This window comes from Heterodontus francisci, chromosome 4 (genome assembly GCF_036365525.1).
Source record: "Heterodontus francisci isolate sHetFra1 chromosome 4, sHetFra1.hap1, whole genome shotgun sequence".
NCBI classification, from domain to species: Eukaryota; Metazoa; Chordata; class Chondrichthyes; order Heterodontiformes; family Heterodontidae; genus Heterodontus; species Heterodontus francisci.
In genome coordinates, this window is record NC_090374.1 from 3,396,801 (window position 1) to 3,419,590 (window position 22,790).

At 46.5% G+C, this 22,790-nt stretch overlaps 1 protein-coding gene across 2 annotated transcripts in view; it reads left to right on the forward strand.

Annotated features, from left to right (window-relative positions):
* LOC137368868 (calcyphosin-like protein) overlaps positions 1-22,790 on the forward strand; it is a 63,563-nt gene that overhangs the window by 25,609 nt on the left and 15,164 nt on the right. Inside the window, exon 3 of one of the 2 annotated variants that reach the window (XM_068029082.1) lies at positions 18,949-19,015. The exons of the other annotated variant lie outside the window; for it this stretch is intronic. Within the exon in view, the coding sequence (XP_067885183.1) occupies positions 18,949-18,984 (36 nt within the window). The 3' untranslated portion in view covers positions 18,985-19,015. Of the gene's footprint in view, positions 1-18,948; positions 19,016-22,790 lie in introns of those variants that run through there. 2 annotated transcript variants of the gene reach the window in all.

The window sequence follows — 22,790 nt, forward strand, 5'->3', positions numbered from 1 at the left end:
TGGGGATGCTACTAATGATGTTATGGAGTTGTTCATAGAACTGGTCTTTAGCTTCAGGTGCGGAGCAGAGTGTTGGAGCATAGATGCTGAGTAGGTGTACTGGACCAGAGGTGGTGAGCAGTCGGATGGACAGTATGCGTTCTGAGCCATTTGAGGGAGGCTCTATCATGCTGAGCAAAGAGTTTCTGATGGCGAAGCCCGCTCCATGCTGTCTTGGTTCTTCAGGATCCCTGCCCTGCCAGAAGAAGGTGTAGTCTTGCTCTGCTAGAGAGCCACTCGCGGGGAGGCGAGTCTCCTGAAGTGCTGCAATGTCCACATTGAATCTACTGAGCTCGTTGTTAATGATGGCGGTCTTCCGAGAATCGTTGATTTGTGTAAGGTCTTCCGACAGGCCAGGACACATAGTTCTGACGTTCCAGCTTGCAAAGCGAAGGGCTGGTACCTTCTTTCCTTTTTTCATGTTGTTTGGTGCGGTGTATCAGTCCACCTTTCGGGCAATGACCCTGAGCTCCAAGCACCCATTGAAGCAGGCAGACTGTGGCGGGACAGAACCTTATTGACCGGGGGCTGCCCGGTTTGAGGTGGGCGGTAGCTGTCCAGTGAGGTGCAATGACCTCTCCCACCGACAAAGGCAACCCGTGGCGCCCAGTTTCTACGCCAATTTATCTGGACTTATAACCCGTAACTGCTGCCTTCCGTGTTGTTTTAGTCGCTGTGAGGCAACTATGGAGTGACCTCTCCATGGCGCATGCCTGGGCAAATTTATGGAGGTTGAGAGTTGCCCAGTCGTCAAAACCCCCCTCTCGGCCTTTCTGGTGGGGTCCAAAGGAGTGCAGGACACAACGTTTGGCACCAGTATGGCTGCAGGAACTGCCGGAAACATGCCAAAGGTGACACATGACCGCCTACGGGGTTCCGCTCCGGATTTTCTGTTAGGGTTTACTCCCTTAGCCTTGGTCTCTCCCGAGACGCCCACAAGGCAGTAGGGTTGTTGGGGTCCCTACACAGGTGTAGGATGGTGCCGGTGGGAGGAGGGGATGCAAGGGGGAGGGGTAGAGGGAGGGGGTGGGGGGGGGTGCAGGGGAAGGGGGTGCGGGGTGAAGATGGTGCGGGGGGGGGCGGGCTGGGACGGGGTTGTGAGGGGGTGAGCTGAGAGGGTGGAGCAGGGAAGGGGACGGGGGTGGGGGGGGTGGAAGGGGGGTAAAGGGGGGTAGGGGGGGGTGGAATCTGGTGCAGGTAATAAGCCATTTCCTCAGTGCCCACCATCGACGTCCGGAAAGCTCATCTACGTCCTTCGGGAGGTGAAGCATCATTTGGCAGACTTAGAGGTGATTACATTTGCTAAGGGTTTTTTTTTTTCTGCAGTGGTTTAAATAAAGGCATGCAGCATTGCCGACAGTGCGCTGCAGATGCTCTCCGAGCCATCTCCCGCGGGCGCTTTGAAGTTTCGGCCGGGGGGGCCGTTCGTGGATGTTTTGGGTGTTCGGGGCACCTTTTCACAGGACTTCTCTCGGGTCCCGCAGCTCCTTCTTCACCTCAATGGACTTACCGCATGCCGTGGCTGCAGACACTCTGGACTGTGAAGACAGCAGGATCGGAGATTGAAGTATCGGCAGCTGTGCTCGTCAGTTTCATCCGGATCAATTTCATTGAGAAAACAAAGAGCAGGTGTGGCTGGGGGAGGGCAGTGGGCCCAGGTAACATACACTAAACTAACTGTTAACTTTTAGATAGGGCTAAAATGAACTGATTTAAAGAGCCAGGGGAATTTAAACAGTTTAAGAGGGCAGATTGGGGGAGAAAACGTTAGGGATGGGAGCAGATGGCCATGGATAGAGTTGAACAGCAAGGGAGCTTCCTAGGGAGCTTCCAGCCCAGGAGACATCTTGAATTGTCTGTTGGATTATTTTCACCAGAATGCTGCCTCCGCTGCAGCTCCTTTAAATCTGCTCCTGTGTCTGCTGCTCTGTGTTTTGTGCATTTATGTCTGTGTTTCGGCAGTCTCTGCATTTGTATCTATGTCTATGTTGAACAGGTAAGTTTCTGCAAAGTAAATCCTCTGTAATTGGGTTCTCAGCTCATGGTGTCTCTGTCATAGATTGCTCAGTGCCGTCCCCAAGATACAGTGCAGACTGTACAAAGCCAGTCAGGAGGAGGGACAATCAGCGAGTGTTAATTTGCCAAGAGCAACCAGGAGCACACCGCTTCATTATTCTCGTGGTCCCTCCCTTGTGGCCCCCATTGCAGCTCTCCCTTCTCCTGGCCTCCTCCCTCATAGCCTCCGCCTTGTGACCTACCCCCCTTGTGGTCCTTTGCCCTCGCAGCCCCCCACTTTGCGGAGGGCCACCTTTGCTGTCATACCTTTCGCAGCCCCCTCACTGCCAGCACCCTCCCTCTTCCCCCTCACCGTGCTCCCCCCCCACTCTGCGATTGTCCTTCCCCAGTCACTGGTGGTGTTGAATGAGAATTGTGTGTCTTTCTGAGCCTCTCTCCCTCTGCTCTGTAATTTCCACTAACCCATGTGTTTACAGAAAAAAATTACTTGCACGGTATGTGATTTGTTAAAGGTGCTTTGCCATCCCAGCACGCTGACCCACCCTGCACTGAGGCCAATTCTGATCTGGAGTTGATCTCTGTGAGCCTCTCACTGGAATTATACATATAGTTTATGTAAAATGATGCATCATTAAACCAAGCTGACATCCTGTGCCCATGTCCAGCACTCAAAGCAGCCACACCCTGTAGATTCCTAATCATTTCCTGATCTTTGTACCTGTCGTTCATGAAATAAAACCATGCTAGGTCGCCTTATAGGGTTCAAGGGGCATCGACCACCCATGATGCTGATCAACCCCAGGAGCTCTTTCCAAGTGACAGCTCAGCACCTTTAACATTGTAACGGAAGAGTGAATGATGCCAATGATGGATTGCAGGGACCTCACACTGATTCATGGGGTGATGTGTTGAACTTGACTTCACGTGTAGTGTCTCCCACCCACCCTCCTCCTCTAACCAAAAAAAGGACTCTGTTGTGTTGATAAGGTAAGCTTTTTATTTAAGAAGTTCTGTCCTTTGGATTGCTAACCTAACAAGTTCTGACATTTTTTTTTTGGTTTTTCAGTAGATTTGTTGGGAATTTAGAATAGTGGGAATGGAGGTAAAGGCAGTTGTATGTTCCTCCTGCAGAATGTGGGAGGTAGGGGTCGACAAGAGTGTCCCTGCTGACTGCATCTGCGGGAAGTTCACCCAACTCCAGCTCCTCGAGAACCGCGTTAGGGAACTGGAGCTGGAGCTGGATGAACTTCGGATCATTCGGGAGGCGGAGGGGATTATTGACAGGAGTTATAGGGAAGCAGTCACACCTCAGGTAAAAGAAGTAGGTAGATGGGTTACCGTCAGGGGAAGGAGAGGGAACCAGCAGGCAGTGCAGGGATCCCCTGTGGCCGTTTCCCTCAACAACAGGTATACCGTTTTGGATACTGTTGCGGGGGACGACTTACCAGGGGTAAGCAATGGGGTACAGATATCTGGCACAGAGTCTGTCCCTGTTGCTCAGAAGGGAAGGGGGAAGAGGAGTAGAACATTAGTCATTGGGGACTCCATAGTTAGGGGAACAGATAGGAGGTTCTGTGGGAACGAGAGAGACTCACGGTTGGTGTGTTGCCTCCCAGGTGCCAGGGTTCGTGATGTCTCGGATCGTGTTTTTGGGATCCTTAAGGGGGAGGGGGAGCAGCCACAAGTCGTGGTCCACATAGGCACCAACGACATAGGTAGGAAGAGAGATGGGGATTTAAGACAGAAATTCAGGGAGCGAGGGTGGAAGCTTAGAGCGAGAACAAACAGAGTTGTTATCTCTGGGTTGTTGCCCGTGCCACGTGATAGCGAAGCGAGGAATAGGGAGAGAGAGGAGTTGAACACGTGGCTGCAGGGATGGTGCAGGAGGGAGGGTTTTGGTTTCCTGGATAATTGGGGCTCTTTCTGGGGTAGGTGGGACCTCTACAAACAGGATGGTCTTCACCTGAACCAGAGGGGTACCAATATCCTGGGGGGGAGATTTGTTAGTGCTCTTCGGGGGGGTTTAAACTAAATCAGCAGGGGAATGGGAACCTAAATTGTAGTGCCAGTGTACAGGCTGTTGAGAGTAGTGAGGTCAGGGATAAGGTTACAAGGATGCAAGAGGGCACTGGCAAGCAAGAACCTGGTATAAAGTGTGTCTACTTCAACGCCAGGAGCATCCGGAATAAGGTGGGTGAGCTTGCAGCATGGGTTGGTACCTGGGATCCTGATGTTGTGGCCATTTCAGAGACATGGGTAGAGCAGGGACAGGAATGGATGTTGCAGGTTCCAGGATTTAGATGTTTCAGTAAGAACAGGGAAGATGGTAAAAGAGGGGGGTGTGGCAGTGTTAATCAAGGAGAGTATTACAGCGGCAGAAAGGATATTTGAGGACTCGTCTACTGAGGTAGTCTGGGCCGAGGTTAGAAACAGGAGAGGTGAGGTCACCCTGTTGGGAGTCTTTTATAGACCTCCGAATAGTTCCAGAGATGTAGAGGAAAGGATAGCGCAGATGATTCTGGACAGGGGCGAGAGTAACAGGGTAGTTGTTATGGGGGACTTTAACTTTCCAAATATTGACTGGAAATACCATAGTTCGAGTACTTTAGATGGGTCAGTTTTTGTCCAGTGTGTGCAGGAGGGTTTTCTGACACAGTATGTAGACAGGCCAACCAGGGGCGATGCCACATTGGATTTGGCACTGGGTAATGAACCCGGCCAGGTGTTAGATTTAGATGTAGGTGAGCACTTTGGTGATAGTGATCACAATTCGGTTAGGTTTACCTTAGCAATGGGCAGGGACAGGTATATACAGCAGTGCAAGAATTATAGCTGGGGGAAAGGAAATTATGATGCGATTAGGCAAGATTTAGGATGCGTAGGATGGGGAAGGAAACTGCAGGGGATGGGAACAATCGAAATGTGGAGCTTATTCAAGGAGCAGCTATTGCGTGTCCTTGATAAGTATGTACCTGTCAGGCAGGGAGGAAGTTGTCGAGCGAGGGAGCCGTGGTTTACTAAAGAAGTTGAAGCGCTTGTCAAAAGGAAGGAGGAGGCTTTTGTTAGGATGAGACGTGAAGGCTCAGTTAGGGCGCTTGAGAGTTACAAGCTAGCCAGGAAGGATCTAAAGGGAGAGCTAAGAAAAGCAAGGAGAGGACACGAGAAGTCATTGGCGGATAGGATCAGGGAAAACCCTAAGGCTTTCTATAGGTATATCAGGAATAAAAGAATGACTAGAGTTAGATTAGGGCCAATCAAGGATAGTAGTGGGAAGTTGTGTGTGGAATCAGAGGAGGTAGGGGAAGCGTTAAATGAATATTTTGCATCAGTATTTACAGTAGAGAAAGAAAATGTTGTCGAGGAGAATACTGAGATTCAGGCTTCTTGGCTAGATGGGATTGAGGTTCACAAGGAGGAGGTGTTAGCAATTTTGGAAAGTGTGAAAATAGATAAGTCCCCTGGGCCAGATGGGATTTATCCTAGGATTCTCTGGGAAGCCAGGGAGGAGATTGCAGAGCCTTTGTCCTTGATTTTTATGTCGTCATTGTCGACAGGAATAGTGCCGGAAGACTGGAGGATAGCAAATGTTGTCCCCTTGTTCAAGAAGGGGAGCAGAGACAGCCCTGGTAATTATAGACCTGTGAGCCTTACTTCGGTTGTGGGTAAAATGTTGGAAAAGGTTATAAGAGACAGGATTTATAATCATCTTGAAAAGAATAAGTTCATTAGAGATAGTCAGCACAGTTTTGTGACGGGTAGGTCGTGCCTCACAAACCTTATTGAGTTTTTCGAGAAGGTGACCAAACAGGTGGATGAGGGTAAAGCAGTGGATGTGGTGTATATGGATTTCAGTAAGGCATTTGATAAGGTTCCCCATGGTAGGCTATTGCAGAAAATACAGAAGTATGGGGTTGAAGGTGATTTAGAGCTTTGGATCAGAAATTGGCTAGCTGAAAGAAGACAGAGGGTGGTGGTTGATGGCAAATGTTCATCCTGGAGTTTAGTTACTAGTGGTGTACCACAAGGATCTGTTTTGGAGCCACTGCTGTTTGTCATTTTTATAAATGACCTGGAAGAGGGTGTGGAAGGGTGGGTTAGTAAATTTGCGGATGACACTAAGGTCGGTGGAGTTGTGGATAGTGCCGAAGGATGTTGTAGGGTACAGAGGGACATAGATAGGCTGCAGAGCTGGGCTGAGAGATGGCAAATGGAGTTTAATGCAGAAAAGTGTGAGGTGATTCACTTTGGAAGGAGTAACAGCAATGCAGAGTACTGGGCTAATGGGAAGATTCTTGGTAGTGTAGATGAGCAGAGAGATCTTGGTGTCCAGGTACATAAATCCCTGAAAGTTGCTACCCAGGTTAATAGGGCTGTTAAGAAGGCATATGGTGTGTTAGCTTTTATTAGTAGGGGGATCGAGTTTCGGAGCCACGAAGTCATGCTGCAGCTGTACAAAACTCTGGTGAGACCGCACCTGGAGTATTGCGTGCAGTTCTGGTCACCGCATTATAGGAAGGATGTGGAAGCTTTGGAAAGGGTGCAGAGGAAATTTACTAGGATGTTGCCTGGTATGGAGGGAAGGTCTTACGAGGAAAGGCTGAGGGACTTGAGGTTGTTTTCGTTGGAGAGAAGGAGGAGGAGAGGTGACTTAATAGAGACATATAAGATAATCAGAGGGTTGGATAGGGTGGATAGTGAGAGCCTTTTTCCTCGGATGGTGATGACAAACACGAGGGGACATAGCTTTAAGTTGAGGGGTGATAGATATAGGACAGATGTCAGAGGTAGTTTCTTTACTCAGAGAGTAGTAGGGGCGTGGAACGCCCTGCCTGCAACAGTAGTAGACTCGCCAACTTTAAGGGCATTTAAGTGATCATTGGATAGACATATAGATGAAAATGGAAGAGTGTAGGACAGATGGTTTCACAGGTCGGCGCAACATCGAGGGCCGAAGGGCCTGTACTGCGCTGTAATGTTCTAATTCTAATTCTAATTCTGAATCCATCATTGTGATTCACTGATACCTCAGCATGTCTCCTTTCAATTCTCAGCCAATCAGGGTGCATCCCCTTATGAGGTATCATTGAATGTTTTGTTTCAATGCCAATGATTGGCGTTTGAAATTATTCCTAACCCAGGATTAACTGTCATAGTTCTGTCTGATTCTTCCTAACTGCACTGTTACACATGCATGTACCAGCACCAGACAGATACTCAACACCAGCACTGAGAGATACTAATGCACATATTCCCTCAGAAACACTATACCATTGAGACCAACGCACTCACACACTCTCGCACACAGGCATTCACACGTACAAATACTCAATACCGGCATCAAGGGACACACGTTGTCTCCCCCTCTCACTCTCACTCTCACTCGCTCTCATGCTCTTGCTCTCTCTCTCTCTTTCTCTTGCTCTCTCTCTTTCTCTTGCTTTCTCTCTTTCTCTTGCTCTCTCTCATTCTCTCTTTCGCTCTCACTTTCTCTGTCTCTCTCACTTTTTCTCTCACTCACTGTTTCTTTTGCACTTGCCCGCGTGCGCTCTCTTGCTCTCTCTCCCTCTTTTGCGCACTCTCTCACATGCTCTTGCTCTCTCTCACTCACTGAGTGTGTGTTCTCTAATGGTGTTGATGAGTGTGTGTGTGTTTTCCAATTGATGCCAGCTCCTTTTGTCTCTCTTGTCTGCAGGTCACCAAAGTTGAATTTTTAAATTACTACTCAGGAGTAAGTGCCTCTATTGACAATGATGCCTATTTCATCCTAATGATGAAGAGCTCTTGGCGATTATGATGAACCCTAATTTTTAGATTTTACTATTCGGAGAAGTGCTGACTGTGAACAAAGCAGATAAAGATTGGATAACCTCATCCAGTTTCCGAGATTCTGACTGGGAATGACTTGTATTTACTGTCATTAATTTGAGGCTAATTTTTTTCCCTCTTTTTGTAATCACTGATGTGTAATGTTTGTGTGTTCCTGCATTCAGTGACTCTATTGCTTATGCGACTGCAGATTCTAGTCCCGGAAACAATCTGGTGCTGGTGGTTTGCAGACCTCAGGATGGATGGAATCTTAATTAATCTGTTCTGAATAACTTCTCCTGCCCCAGTGTTCCGTGGCTGAAAGGTGAAGTGAGCGTTTTGCATTACCACGTCTGTAGGAGACTGAGGGGAAAAGCTCAGCTCCCTCCCTTTGATAAGTGTCCTGTGGCAGAGAGTCCCAGTTCAGCCGAGAGACTGTGTCCTATCACTCTGACAGTGCCAATTCCTGGAGTTGCAGCTGAAGTAACCAACCTGTGCTGGTGTCTCCAGTCCAAGCGTCAGAGCTGAAGCCTGGCTTCACTGCGTATCAGCACATCAAGTCCCTCAGTGGACAATGATGCAGATTAGCTTACTGGCAAGAGAGTAAATGGAATCTACAAGATCAGCCAGTACAGTGCATTGCAACAATGGCCTGTCCCTCAATGTGCCCCACAGGAGTTATGCTAAAGTCTCACTAATCACTGGTTGGGTCTCAGTGGGAGTATTCTGTCCAATTCCGGGCATAACATTTTAGGAATGCTGCCAAAACTTCAGAGAGAGTGCAGAAGAGATTTAGGAGAATGTACTAGGGATGAGGGACCAATTTTGTGGAGAGACTGGAGAAGTTGGGATTGTTCTCCTTGGAGCAGAGAAGGTTAAGGGGAGATTTAATTGACGTTCAAAATTATGAGGGGTTTTGATTGCACAAATAATGAGAAACTGCTTCCACTAGTAAGAAGGTCGGTAATCCGGTGGACACAGATTTAAGGTAGAGAGATTTACTCTGTATCTAACTTGTGCTGTACCTGCCCTGGGAGTGTTTGATGGGACACCTTTTTGAGCATCTTCCTGGTTTTTTTGGTCAGAAGGCACTCAAAGTCCCAGGTTTAACTTTTTAATACATTAGATACTGATCCTGTTTTCACTCTGGGTTCACTGCTGAACTTGTATCTTTCTTTAGTTTCTCTCCTCTCTCCCCTCATGCGCTCTCCCAGCTCATCTTACCCATGAGACCCATATCCTATTCCCTCGACCCTATTTCCACCAAACCTCTGACCACCCAATTCCTTTCCTGCTCACCATGTTAGCTGATATTGGTAATGGTTCTCTCTCCTCAGGTGCTGTCCCCCTCCTTCAAATCTGCCATCTTCACCCCTCTCTTCAAAAAAACAATCCTTGTGCCCTCTGTCCTTGCAAACTACAGCCCCATCTCCAACCTCCCTTTCCTTTCCAAAGAAATTGAACGTGTTGTTGCCTCCCAAATCTGCGCCCACCTTTCCTGGAACTTCATGTTTGAATCCCTCCAATCAGGTTTCCACCCTTGCCACTGTACCAAAACGGCTCTTATCAAAGTCACAAATGATGTCCTATGTGACTGTGACAATGGTAAACTATCCCTCCTCATCCTTCTCAACCTGTCTGTAGCCTTTGACACGGTTGACCACACCATCCTCCTCCAGCACCTCTCTATTGTCATCCATCTGGGTGGGCAGATGTCATCTGGTTCCATTCTTCCTTATCCAGTCATAGCCAGAGAATCACTTCCAGTGTCTTCTCTTCCTGCTCCTGCATGCTTACCTCTGGTGTCCCTAAGGATCATTCCTTGGCTGTGTCCGATTTCTCATCCTTGTTTTCACATCCCTGTATGTCTTCGACCCTCCCTATCTCTGTCATATCCTCCAGCCCTACAACCTTGCAAGAACTCTTTGCTCTCCTAACCTCTTGAGCATCCCCAATTTTAATCTCTCCACCATTGGCGACCATGCATTCAGCTGTCTGGGCCCTAAGCTCTGGGATTCCCTCCCTAAATCTCTTGACCTCTCTCTCCTCCTTTAAGACACTCCTTAAAACCTACCTCTTTGATCAAGCTTTTAGTCACCTGCCCTAATATCATCTTATGTGGCTTGGTGTCAAATTTGTTTTAAGAAATATTCCAAAATTTTCAATGTTCACCATTGTTCATTTACTGTCATCCTTCTAATGTCCCAATCTACTATGTACGCCACTCCCAAATTCAGTGAAGTTCTATCATATTATGATGATCATTCTTTCCCAGAGGATCACTTACTCTGACGTTACACATTTGCCCTGTCTCATTACTCAAAACATGATCTAAAATAGCCCCTTCCCTGGTTGGATCACGACATATTGTTCTAAGAAACTCCCAAATGCATTCCTTGAACTCTTCCTCCAAACTACTTTTGTCAATTTGATTTGTCCCGTCTGTAATGAAAATTACATCCCTCCACGAATATTGCATAGCCATTGTTACAAGCTCCTCTTTCTTGATTAGCTATACTCTTGGACGGAGTTTTATTAAGAGAGGCTATGAACTACTTCCACCAGTATTTTCTGACCTTTGTTATTTCTTTTCTCCACCCATACAGGTTCTACTTTCTGCTATTCCGAGGCAAAATCTTTTCTCACTACTATCCTTATGTCAACGTTTATTATCAGGGCTATTTGATAAAATAGGAAGATAGGGAATAGGAGCAGGAGTAGGCCATTCGACCCCTTGAGCCTGCTCTGCCTTTTAACTGCATCATGGCTGATCTACCTCAACATCATTTTCCTGCACTATCCCCATATCCCTTTAATATCTAAAAATCTATCAATCTTTGTCTTGAACATACTCAATGACTAAGGGTCAACAGCTGTCTGGGGTAGAGAATTTCAAAGATTCACCATCCTCTGAGTGAAGAAATTCCTCCTTATCTCAGTCCTAAATGGCCAACCCTTTATTCTGAGACTGTGTCCCCTGGTTCTACACACCCCAGCCAGGGGAAACATCCTTTCTGTATCAACCCTGTCGAGCCCTATAAGAATTTTGTATGTTTCAATGAGATCACCTCTCATTCTTCTAAACTGCAGAGAAAACAGGCCCAGCCTCCTGAATCTCTCGGAATCAGAATTGTTACAGCGCAGAAGGCGGTCATTCGGCCCATCGTGTTGGCACCGGCTCTCCGAAAGAGCAATTCATCTAATGCCATTCCCCTCCGTTCACCCCGTAACTCTGCACATTCTTCCTTTTCAGATAACATTCTAATGTCCTTTTGAATACTTCAATTGAATCTGCCTCCACCACACTCTTAGGCAGTGCATTTCAGATCCTAACCACTCGCAGTCTGAAAATGTTTTTCCTCATGTCGCTTTTGCTTCTTTTGCCAATCACTTTAAATCTGTGCCCTCTCGTTCTCGATCTTTCACAAGTGGGAACTCTCTGTCTACTCCTGTCCAGACCCCCTCATGATTTTGAATTCCTCTATCGAATCTTCTCTCAGCTTTCTCTTTTCCAAGGAAAACAGTCCTAACATCTTCAAATATCTTCATAACTGAGGTTCCCTATCACAGAATCACAGAATAATACAGCGCAGGAGAGGCCCTTTGGCCCTTATCGCTGGAACCATTCTCGTGAATCTTTTCTGTACTCTCTCCAATGCCATCACATCTTTGCTAAAGTGCGGCGCCCAGAACTGGACGCAATACACCAGCTGAGACCAAACTAGTGTCTTATGCAAATTCAACATAATCTCCTTGCTCTTGTACGCTATGCCCATATTAATAAAGCCTAGGATACTGTATGCTTTATTAACTGCTCTCTCAAGCTGTCCTGCCACCTTCAATGACTTATGCACATATACCCCCATCCGCGATGCTGAGAAGTCGTGGATAGCACATTTAGTGAGGTGGTCACACTGCAGGTAATGGCTGCACAGGCAGAAAAGGGATGGGTGACCACCAGGCGGAGTAGTAGCCGCAGGCAGGTAGTGCAGGAGTCTCCTGTGGCCATCCCCCTCTCAAACAGATATACCGCTTTGGGTACTGTTGCGAGGAGATGGCCTCCCAGGGGAAGCAGCAACAGCCAAGTTTGTGACACCACGGATGGCTCTGCTGCACAGCAGGGAAGGGAAAGGAGTGGAAGAGCTATAGTGATAGGGGATTCTATTGTAAAGCTTACAGATAGGCGTTTCTGTGGCCGCAAATGTGACTCCAGGATGGTACGTTGCCTCCCTGGTGCTAGGGTCAAGGATGTCATGGAGCAATGAAGAGTGCAGGAGGGCATGCCAGGAGCAGCACCAGACATACCTCAAAATGAGGTGTCACCCTGCTGAAGCTACAACACAGGACTATCTGCGTGCCAAACTGCGTAAGCAGCATGTGATAGAGCTAAGCAATCCCATAACCAACGGATCAGATCTAAGCTCCGCAGTCCTGCCACATCCAGCCGTGAATGATGGTGGACAATTAAACAACTAACTGGAGAAGGTGGCTCCACAGATATCCCCATCCTCAATGATGGGGGAGCCCAGCACGTCAGTGCAAAAGATAAGGCTGAAGCATTTGCAACAATCTTCAGCCAGAAGTTGATGATCTTTCTCGGCCTCCTCTTGAAGTCCCCAGCATCACAGATGCCAGACGTCAGCCAATTCGATTCACTCCGCGTGATATCAAGAAACGACTGAAGGCACTGGACACTGCAAAAGCTATGGGCCCTGACAATATGCCGGCAATAGTACTGAAGACCTGTTCTCCAGAACTTGCCTCACCCCGAGCCAAGCTGTTCCAGTACAGCGACAACACTGGCATCCACCCTGCAATGTGGAAAATTGCCCAGGTATGTCCTGTACACAAAAAGCAGGACAAGTCCAGCCCGGCCAATTACCGTCCCATCAGCCTACTCTCAATCATCAGTAAAGTGATGGAAGGTGTCATCAACAGTGCTATCAAGCGGCACTTGCTTAGCAATAACCTGCTCAGTGACGCTTAGTTTGGGTTCCGCCAGGGCCACTCAGCTCCAGACCTCATTACAGTCTTGGTTCAAACATGGACAAAAGAGCTGAACTCAGAGGTGAGGTGAGAGTGACTGCCCTTGACATCAAGGCAGCATTGACTGAGTATGGCATCAAGGGGCCCTAGCAAAACTGAGGTCAATGGGAATCAGGGGGAAAACACTCCGCTGGCTGGAGTCATACCTCGCGCAAAGGAAGATAGTTGTGGTTGTTGGAGGTCAATCATCTGAGCTCCAGGACATCACTGCAGGAGTTCCTCAGGGTAGTGTCCTAGGCCCAACCATCTTCAGCTGCTTCATCAACGACCTTCCTTCAATCATAAGGTCAGAAGTGGGGATGTTTGCTGATGATTGCACAATGTTCAGCACCATTCGTGACTCCTCAGATACTGAAGCAGTCCAAATTGAACTGCAGCAAGACCTGGACAATATCCAGGCTTGGGCTGAGAAGTGGCAAGTAACATTCACGCCACACAAGTGCCAGGCAATGACCATCTCCAACAAGAGAGAATCTAACCATCTCCCCTGACATTCAACGACATTACCATCGCTGAATCCCCCACTATCAACATGCTAGGGGCTACTATTGACCAGAAACTGAACTGGAATAGCCATATAAATACCGTGGCTACAAGAGCAGGTCAGAGGCTAGGAATCCTGCAGCGAGTAACTCACCTCCTGACTTCCCAAAGCCTGTCCACCATCTACAAGGCACAAGTCAGGAGTGTGATGGAATACTCTCCACTTGCCTGGATGTGTGCAGCTCCAACAGCACTCAAGAAGCTCGACACCATCCAGGACAAAGTAGCCCGCTTGATTGGCACCCCATCTACAAACATTCACTCCCTCCATCACCGACGCACAGTGGCAGCAGTGTGTACCATCTGCAAGATGCAATGCACCAAGGTTCCTTAGACAGCACCTTCCAAATCCACGACCTCTACCAACAAGAAGGACAAGGGCAGCAAATACATGGGAACACCCCCACCTGCAAGTTCCCCTCCAAGTCACACACCATCCTGATTTCGAACTATATCACCGTTCCTTCACTGTCGCTGGGTCAAAATCCTGGAACTCCCTTCCTAATAGCACTGTGGGTGTACCTACCCCAAATGGACTGCAGCGGTTCAAGAAGGCAGCTCACCACCTTCTCAAGGGCAATTAGGGATGGGCAATAAATGCTGGCCTGGCCAGTGACGCCCACATCCCATGAATGAATAAAAAAAAGAGGATTGGATCAGGAAAAAAACGAGGCTCATGGCAGATCCGGAGTGCTGAAAACAGCGGAGGCACTGGAGGGGTGTAGAAAGTGTAGGGGGTACTTAAAACTGGAATTAGGAGAGCGAAGAGGGGACACGAAAAAACATTGGAGGGCAAGATAAAGGAAAATCTTAAGGCGTTTAATAAGTATGTTACGGGCAAGAGCAAAACCAGGGAAAGAGTGGGGCCCATTTGGGACCAAAGTGGCAATCTGTGTCTGGAGCCGGAGGATATAGGTGAGGTTTTAAATGATTACTTTGCATCTGTGTTCACTATGGAGAAGGACGATGTAGGTGTAGAGATCAGGGAGGGGGATTGTGATATATTTGAACATATTAGCATTGAAAGGGAGGAAGTATTAGCTCTTTTAGTGGGCTTAAAAGTGGATAAATCCCCAGGCCCAGATGAGATGTATCCCAGGCTGTTACATGAGACAAGGTTGGAGATAGCAGGGGCTTTGACACAAATTTTTAAATCCTCTCTGGCCACAGGAGAGGACTGGAGGACAGCAAATGTGGTACCATTATTCAAGAAGGGTAGCGGGGATAAGCCAGGTAATTACAGGCTGGTGAGTCTAACATCAGTGGTTGGGAAAATATTGGAAAAAGTTCTGAGGGACGGGATTAATCTCCACTTGGAGAGGCAGGGATTAATCAAGGATAATCAGCATGGCTTTGTCAGGGAGAGATCATGTCTAACTAACTTGATTGAATTTTTTGAGGAGGTGACTAGATGTGTAGATGAGGGTAAAGCAGTTGATGTAGTCTACATGGGATTCAGTAAGACTTTTGATAAGGTCCTGCATGGGAGATTGGTTAAGAACATGGGATCCAGGGCAATTTGGCAAAGTGGATCCAAAATTGGCTTAGTGGCAGGAGGCAGAGGGTGATGGTCGAGGGGTGTTTTTGCAAGTGGAAGCCTGTGACCAGTGGTGTACCGCAGGGATCGATGCTGGGACCCTTGCTGTTTGTAGTGTACATTAATGATTTAGATTTGAATATAGAAGGTATGATGAGTAAGTTTGCAGATGACACGAAAATTGGTAGTGTTGTAAATAGTGAAGAGGAAAGCCTTAGATTACAGGATGATATAGATGTGTGAGGTGATGCATTTTGGGAGGACTAACAAGGCAAGGCAATATACAATGGATGGTAGGACCTGAGGAAGTACAGAAGGTCAGAGAGATCTTGGTGTACTTGTCCATAGATCACTGAAGGCAGCAACACAGGCAGATAAGGTGTTTAGGAAGGCATGTGGGATACTTGCCTTTATCAGCCGAGGCATAGAATATAGGAGCAGGGAGGTTATGATGGAGCTGTATAAAACGCTAGTTAGGCCACAGCTGGAGTACTGTGTACAGTTCTGGGCACCACACTATAGGAAGGATGTGATTGCACTGGAGAGGGTGCAGAGGAGATTCACCAGGATGTTGCCTGGGCTGCAGCATTTCAGCTATGAAGAGAGTCTGGATAGGCTAGGGTTGTTCTCCTTAGAGCAGAGAAGGCTGAGGGGGGACATGATTGAGGTATACAAAATTATGAGGGGCATTGATAGGTGAGATAGGAAGAAACTTTTTCCCTGAGGAAATAACCAGGGGGCATAGATTTAAGGTAAGGGGCAGGAGGTTTAGAGGGGTTTTGAGGAAAATTATTTTCACCCAGAGGCTGGTTGTAATCTGGAACGCACTGCCTGAAGAGGTGGTAGAGGCAGGAACCCTCACAACATTTAAGAAGCATTTAGATGAGCACTTGAACCGCCATAGCATACAAGGCTATGGGCCAAGTGCTGGAAAATGGGATTAGAATAGTTAGGTGCTTGATGGCTGGCACGGACACAATGGGCCGAAGGGCCTGTTTCTATGCTGTATAACTCTGACTCTATGACCCTCTGCTCCTGCACCCCCTTTAGAATTGTACTCTTTATTTTATATTCTCTCTCCATGTTCTTCCTACCAAAATGAATCACTTCACATTTCTCCGTATTGAACTTCATCTGCTCCTTGTCCATCCATTCCATCAACTTGTCTATGTCCTTTTGAAGTTCTACACTATCCTCCTCAGAGTTCACATTGCTTCCAGGTTTTGTTCGCAGATTTTGAAATTGTGCCCTGTACACCAAGGTCTAGGTTATTAAGATATATCAGGCAGAGCAAGGGTCCCAACACTGATCCTGGGGAACTCCACTATAAACCTTCCTCCAGCCTGAAAACATCCATTAACCACTACTCTCTGTTTCCTGTCACTCAGCTAATTCCATATCCATGTTGCTACTGTCCCTTTTATTCCATGAGCTATAATTTTGCTTACAAATCTGTTGTGTGGCAATTTATCAAATGCCTTTTGGAAGTCCCTCCTCATAGGACAATCACGCCCTATCAGGAATTAGTCTGGTGAACCTTTGTCGCACTCCCTCTATGGCAAGTATATCCTTCCTTTGGTAAGGAGACCAAAACTGTACACAACACTCCAGGTGCAGTCTAACTAAGGTTCTGTACATTTGCAGCAAGACATCTTTACTCCTGTGTTCAATCCTCTTGCAATAAAGTCCAAGATACCAATTACTTGCTGCACCTGCATGTTAGCTTACAGTAACTCATGAACAAGGACACCCAGGTCCCTTTGGATATCAACACTTCCCAATCTCTCACCATTTAAGAAATTCCATCTGCCATGTTCTTGCTTACTCACTTAGTCTGTCTAAATCCCCTTGAAGTCTCTTTGCATCATCCTCACAATTCACGTTCCCACCTAGTTTTGTGTCATCAGCGACTTGAGTGAAGTGTCTTGGGATATTTTATTACATTAAAGTGCTATATAAATGCAGGTTGTTTTTGTAACCTGGGGTCCTGCTACAGAGTGACACGTTCCCCAGTAGAGAATGAGTCTGTCGTGTAGGCTATGAATGGGAGCTAGGTAATTCTGGCAGTACAGTACGTGACCTGGACATGTGGATATCATCATGCAGAAACCCCTACAGCTCTCATTCTCTGGAGTGCAGACAGTGAAAGAGAGAGCCTGTGCGGGGAGGGAGCAGCTGCATAAATAACAAAGTTCACTCAGCAACTCAGTCTCAGGCTCACTGAGTGTTTGTAGCCTTTGCCCCAGTTATCTGCCTCAGTGAGCCTGGACTGTCCCATTTAACAGAAATCCCTGGTTCCTGAAATTTCTTGGTGTTTCCTTCCCATTGTTGGATGTGAGGCTGGAGCAGGGAGATCGGCCACACACACACACATTGCCCTGTACAGAAAGCAAAACACTGTGGATGCTGAAAGTCTGAAATAAAAACAGAAAATGTTAAAAATACTCAGCAGATCTGGGATCATCTGTGGAGAAAGAAACAGTTAATGTTTCAGATCTGTGACCTTTCATCAGAACTGAAAATATTTAGAGATGTAACAAGTTTTAAGCAAGTGCAGAGGTGGGTGAAGGGGGAAAGAACAAAAGGGAAGGTCTGTGATGAGGTGGGAGGCAAGAGAGGTGAAATGATGAAATGCGAAGCAAAAGGAGACAGTAATGGGACAAGTGAAGAAACAAACATAGGTGTGAAGAGATGCAAATAACATCAGCCGAAGCATTAGCAGCACATGTCAGAGTACTGAGTTTAACTATTACCATCTCTTTACGTCTTGTGTCATTATCCCTTTTGTCATTTATCTCTCCTGCCTCCCACCTTATCTGGACCTTCCCTTATGTTCTTCCCCTCCCCCTTTCCCTGCCTCCATAAGAGCATCAAACCTATTACTTCTAACTTTTCCAGTTGTGATGAAAGGCCATCGAACTGAAAGTTAATTCAGTTTCTTCCTGCATAACTGCTGCCTGACCTGCTGAGTATTTCTAGAATTCTCTACTCACCCCTGTACTGGTACATGTGCCTCACATTACAAGTTCAAATTGATGGATTTAAGGCAGTCTGAGAAATGGTATGGTATGCAGCACCAAACTGACTCAGGAAACAGCGATATCAGACCTCTGGTCAAAATGTCATTGGATGCCAGAATTAATGTTATGTGTAACACACTGGGTGTTGTGACTCAGCTTTCTTCCAGCACTTTCTACCAGGGAGAGGCAGTGTCAGAGTGGTAATGTCACTGAATTAGTAATCCAGAGGCCCAGGCTACTGTTCTGGCCGCTGGTGGAATTTTAATTTAATCGACTAATAAAAATCTGCAATTGAAAGCTAGTCTCAGTGATGGTGTCATGAAACTATCATCGATTGTTGTAAAAACCCATCTAGTTCACTTATGTCCTTTAGGGAAGGAAATCTGCTGTCCTTACCTGGTTTGGTCAACTTGTGACTCCAGATCCAGAGCAATGTTGTTGACTCTTAACTGCCCTCTGAAATGGCCACTCAGTTTTCAAGGGCAATTAGGGATGAGCAACAAGTGCTGGCCTTGCCAGAAACACCCACATCCTATGAAAAAAATTAAAAATAAATTTCTAGAGGCACCAAAACACAGGGGGGCTAAGCCAGGACTAATTTCATCATTCAGCCTTTGCTACAGACTCAGCCACTGTGGAGATTCAGAATTCGTGTCATCCTTTGCTTTGCACAAATCTTCTCTTCCTTCAATTGTTATAGGCTACGGTAAAATGAACATTAAAGTGCCTTTTGATTACATGCTATGCCAACTGTGTTCTGTCACTATCAAATTTTATTTGGTAATGACCTTATGTGGGGTGATAATGGGATTTGACTCTTAATGAGATTTAGAGATCATGAAATGATACAGCACGGAAGGAAGCAATTCAGTCCATTGTGTCTGTGCTGGCTCTTTGAAGAAGCTAACCAATTAATCCCATTTCCTTACTCTTTCTCCATAGCCCTGTGAATTTTTCCACTTCAAGGAACTTAAGTAACAGAAAGGGCAGATGAGGCTAATTTAGTGGACGTAATATATTTGGATTTCTGAAAAACCCTTCGGTAAGGTGCTGCGTGGTAGACTCAAGATTGAGATCAGAACATGTGGAGTTCGAGAGCAAGGAGCACAATGGATAGCAAGCTGTCTACAAATAGAAGACAAAGTATGAGGTTGAATGTAGTTACTCAGATTGGCAAAAGGTAGGAAGTGGTTTTCTTCAGGAATCAGTGCAAGGATAACTTGTTCACCATTCACATAAACAATTTGGAATCGGAAATACAATTTCAAAATTTCTGGAGAATGCCAAATTGCGGATATAGTTAATACAGAGGAGGACTGCAACAAAACACAGGAATACATTAATAAACTTACAGAAAGGGAGTGTAATCGGCAAATAAACTTCAATATAGAAAAATGTGAACAAGTCCAGGTGGGAAAAATAAGAAGACCACATGCTGCTTGGAAAATACGAGTCTTAAGGGTGGCACAGTGGTTAGCAGCGCAGCCTCACAGCTCCAATGACCTGGGTTCAGTTCTGGGTACTGCCTGTGTGGAGTTTGCAAGTTCTCCCTGTGTCTGCGTGGGTTTTCTCCGGGTGCTCCGGTTTCCTCCCACAGCCAAAGACTTGCAGGTTGATAGGTAAATTGGCCATTATGAATTGTCCCTAGTGTAGGTAGGTGGTAGGAGAATGGTGGGGATGTGGTAGAGAATATGGGGTTCATGTAGGATTAGTATAAATGGGTGGTTGTTGGTCGGCACAGACTCAGTGGGCCGAAGGGACTGTTTCAGTGCTGTATCTCTAAATAAATAAATAATTTAAGTGGGATAGAGGAGCAAAGGGATCTGCACAAATCACTAAATGTAGCAACACAGGTTAATAACATAAAAAAGCAAACAGGTGTTCATTTTAGAAAGGTAGAATTGAAAAGTAGCGAAGTTGTGGATTAAAGATAGGCAGCAAAGGCAACTCAACATTCCTGGTTGCAGGGTTTTCAGACAGGATAGAGAGGAGGATAATAAAAGGAGTGGGGGGAGGTGTTGCAATATTGATTAAACAATCACAGCCGTGAGGAGGATCCTGGATATGTCGGAAGGAGCATCAAATAAGGCCATATGGGTTGAACTGAGGCACCAAAAAGGGGCAATCATACTGCCGGGAGTATACTTTAGACCCCCAAACAATCAGAGGGAGATCGAAAAGCAAATACGTAGGCAATTGCAGAGGCAGAAACAATAGGGCAGTAATAGTAGGGGATTTCAAATACTCTGCTGGGATAAAATCAGTGTAAAGTGTATAGAAGACGCAGAATTCTTAAAATACATTCAGGAGAACGTTCTTAGCCAGTACGTAGCAAGCCTGGAATGCAGAGATTAAAACCCATCGCCTTCTGTTCTCTAACCATCTTCAAACCATCTTCTTAAACCCCTCTCCCTTGTCTCCTCACCTCCAACAAGTTCGAGGAGCTCATGGACTTGTCACTTAGCTTCAAACATCCTCCAAGGGTCCCCCTGCTCTTGCTTTGAACTAGCATGTTTCTCTAGTTTCTCTCCTATCTCCCCTCATGCCGTCTCCAAGCTCAGATTGCTCATGACACAAACCTCCTGCTCTCTTGACACTAATCCAGCTAAACCGCTGATCACCCAACTTCTGTTCCTGGCTCTCATGTTAGCTGATATTGGTAATGGGTCTATTTCCTCAGGTACTTTCCCCCTCTCCAAATCTGCTGTCGTCACCCCCACTTCTCAAACAAATAACAAATCATGACCCCTCCGTCCTCGTAAACTATTACCCAATGAGACAGGTGGCAGGGATAAGAAAGCAGTGGCAGAGAGCGAGAGCACAGTGAGACCAGCAGCAGGGATAAGAAAGCAGCGACAGAGAGTGAGAGCACAGTGAGACCAGCAGCAGGGATAAGAAAGCAGCGACAGAGAGTAAGAGCACAGTGAGACCAGCAGCAGGGATAAGAAAGCAGCGACAGACAGCATAGCGGGACAAGCGGCAGGGATAAAAGAGCTCGGGGGTTCAGAGCAAACTGGCTTGCTGAAAAAAAATCAAAGTGTGATATCACAGAAAAGCAGGTAAGTGATTTAGTTGATGAGTATTCCTCTTTTCCTCGCAAAACAAGGGCATTCGTTCAAATTTTGAGCTGGGAAATTAAACATTTTAATCTAGATAAGTATAACAGTAATTATTAACACAGAACAGGTCTAGAGGCATTAATTAAATTAATGGTTACAACAAGCCACTAGCTAGATTATAAAAGAGGGAATAGAGATTATTTTTTAGATCAGGATGGGCACTGTGACCTGTTGCTTGCAATTCCTGTGCATTTGGGAACTCCAGGACACTTCACGTGTCTTGGGCGACCATGTGTGTAGGAAGTGTCTCCAGCTGCTTCAGCTTGAGCTCAGGATTTCTGAGTTTGAGGGGCAGCTGGAGTCACTGCAGAGCATCAGGGAGCAGGAGACTTTCCTTGACCATACTTTCCAGGAGGTGGTCAATCCACAGGCAGTGAGAGTTCAGGATAGTAGATGGGTAGCCATCTAGAAGAGTAGGAAGAGGCAGGAGGTACAGGAGTCTACGGGGTGTGTGCCACTCTCAACAGTTACTCAGCTTTGGAAAATGCTGGGAGTGACAACACCTTGAAGGAGTGCAATCCAGACCATGGCATCAATGAGCAAGGGACTGTACAGGAGGGAGCAGCAAAAAATAGAATACAGTTATCCATAGTCAGTGGGTCAGACAGGCATTTCTGTAACCGTCATTGTGAGTCCCGCATGGTGTGTTGCCTCCCTGGTGCCACGGTAAAGGACATCACAGAGAGGGTGCAGAATATTCTGCAGGGGGAAGGGAGTGAGCCAGAAGTTGTGGTACACAATGGTACCAACACATAGCAAGGGCAGGTATTGAAGTCCTACTGTTAGATTTTCAGGAGCTAGGGAAGAAGTTAAAAAGTAGGACCTCAAAGGTTGTAATCTCTGGATTAATCCCAATGCCACACCCTAACAAGAGTAGAAATAAGAATATAGGAAGGATCAATGCATGGCTTGAAGCATGGTGCAGGAGGGAGAGCTTCAGATTCTCGGGGCATTGGGACAAGTTCTGGGGCAGAAGGTACCTATTCAAAAGGGACAGGACGCACCTCAACAGGACTGGGACTAATATCCTCACGGGGAGGTTCACTAGTGTGGTTGGGTAGGATTTAAACCAAATTGGCAAGGGAATGGGCACCAGCATACAGAAGTAGAAAAGAGGAATACATTGCATAATGTGAGAGTGTTGGATAGTACCAGAGAAGGGTTTAGTACCATAATGGAGAGGAACAGGTTAAGATGGACTACATGGAAGACAAAGACAGGTTTACAATGCATATATGTATGATAGAATGGTTACACAACTGAAGGAGGCTATTCAGCCCATCATGTCTGTGCCGGCTCTCTACAAGAGCAACTCACCTCGTTCCATTCCCCAGCCTGTTCCCCATAGCCCTGCAAATTCTTTTGAAGGCCTCGATTTTTGAGACCACTCGCTGCGTAAAAAAGCTTTTCCTCATGTCACCTCTGGTTCTTTTGCCAATTACCTTAAATTGGTGTCCTCTGGTTCTGGATCCTTCAGCCAATGGGAACAGTTTCTCCCTATCTACTCTGTCCAGACCCCTCATGATTATGAATACCTCTATCAAATTCCCTCCGTAATATTACCTGTTTCTTTGATATGTGAACTATTGTAAGATTCACAGGACTACAAGCAATATTCAAAGAATATGTGGGTTTTTATTTTATATATATGTTTAACACTCTCTA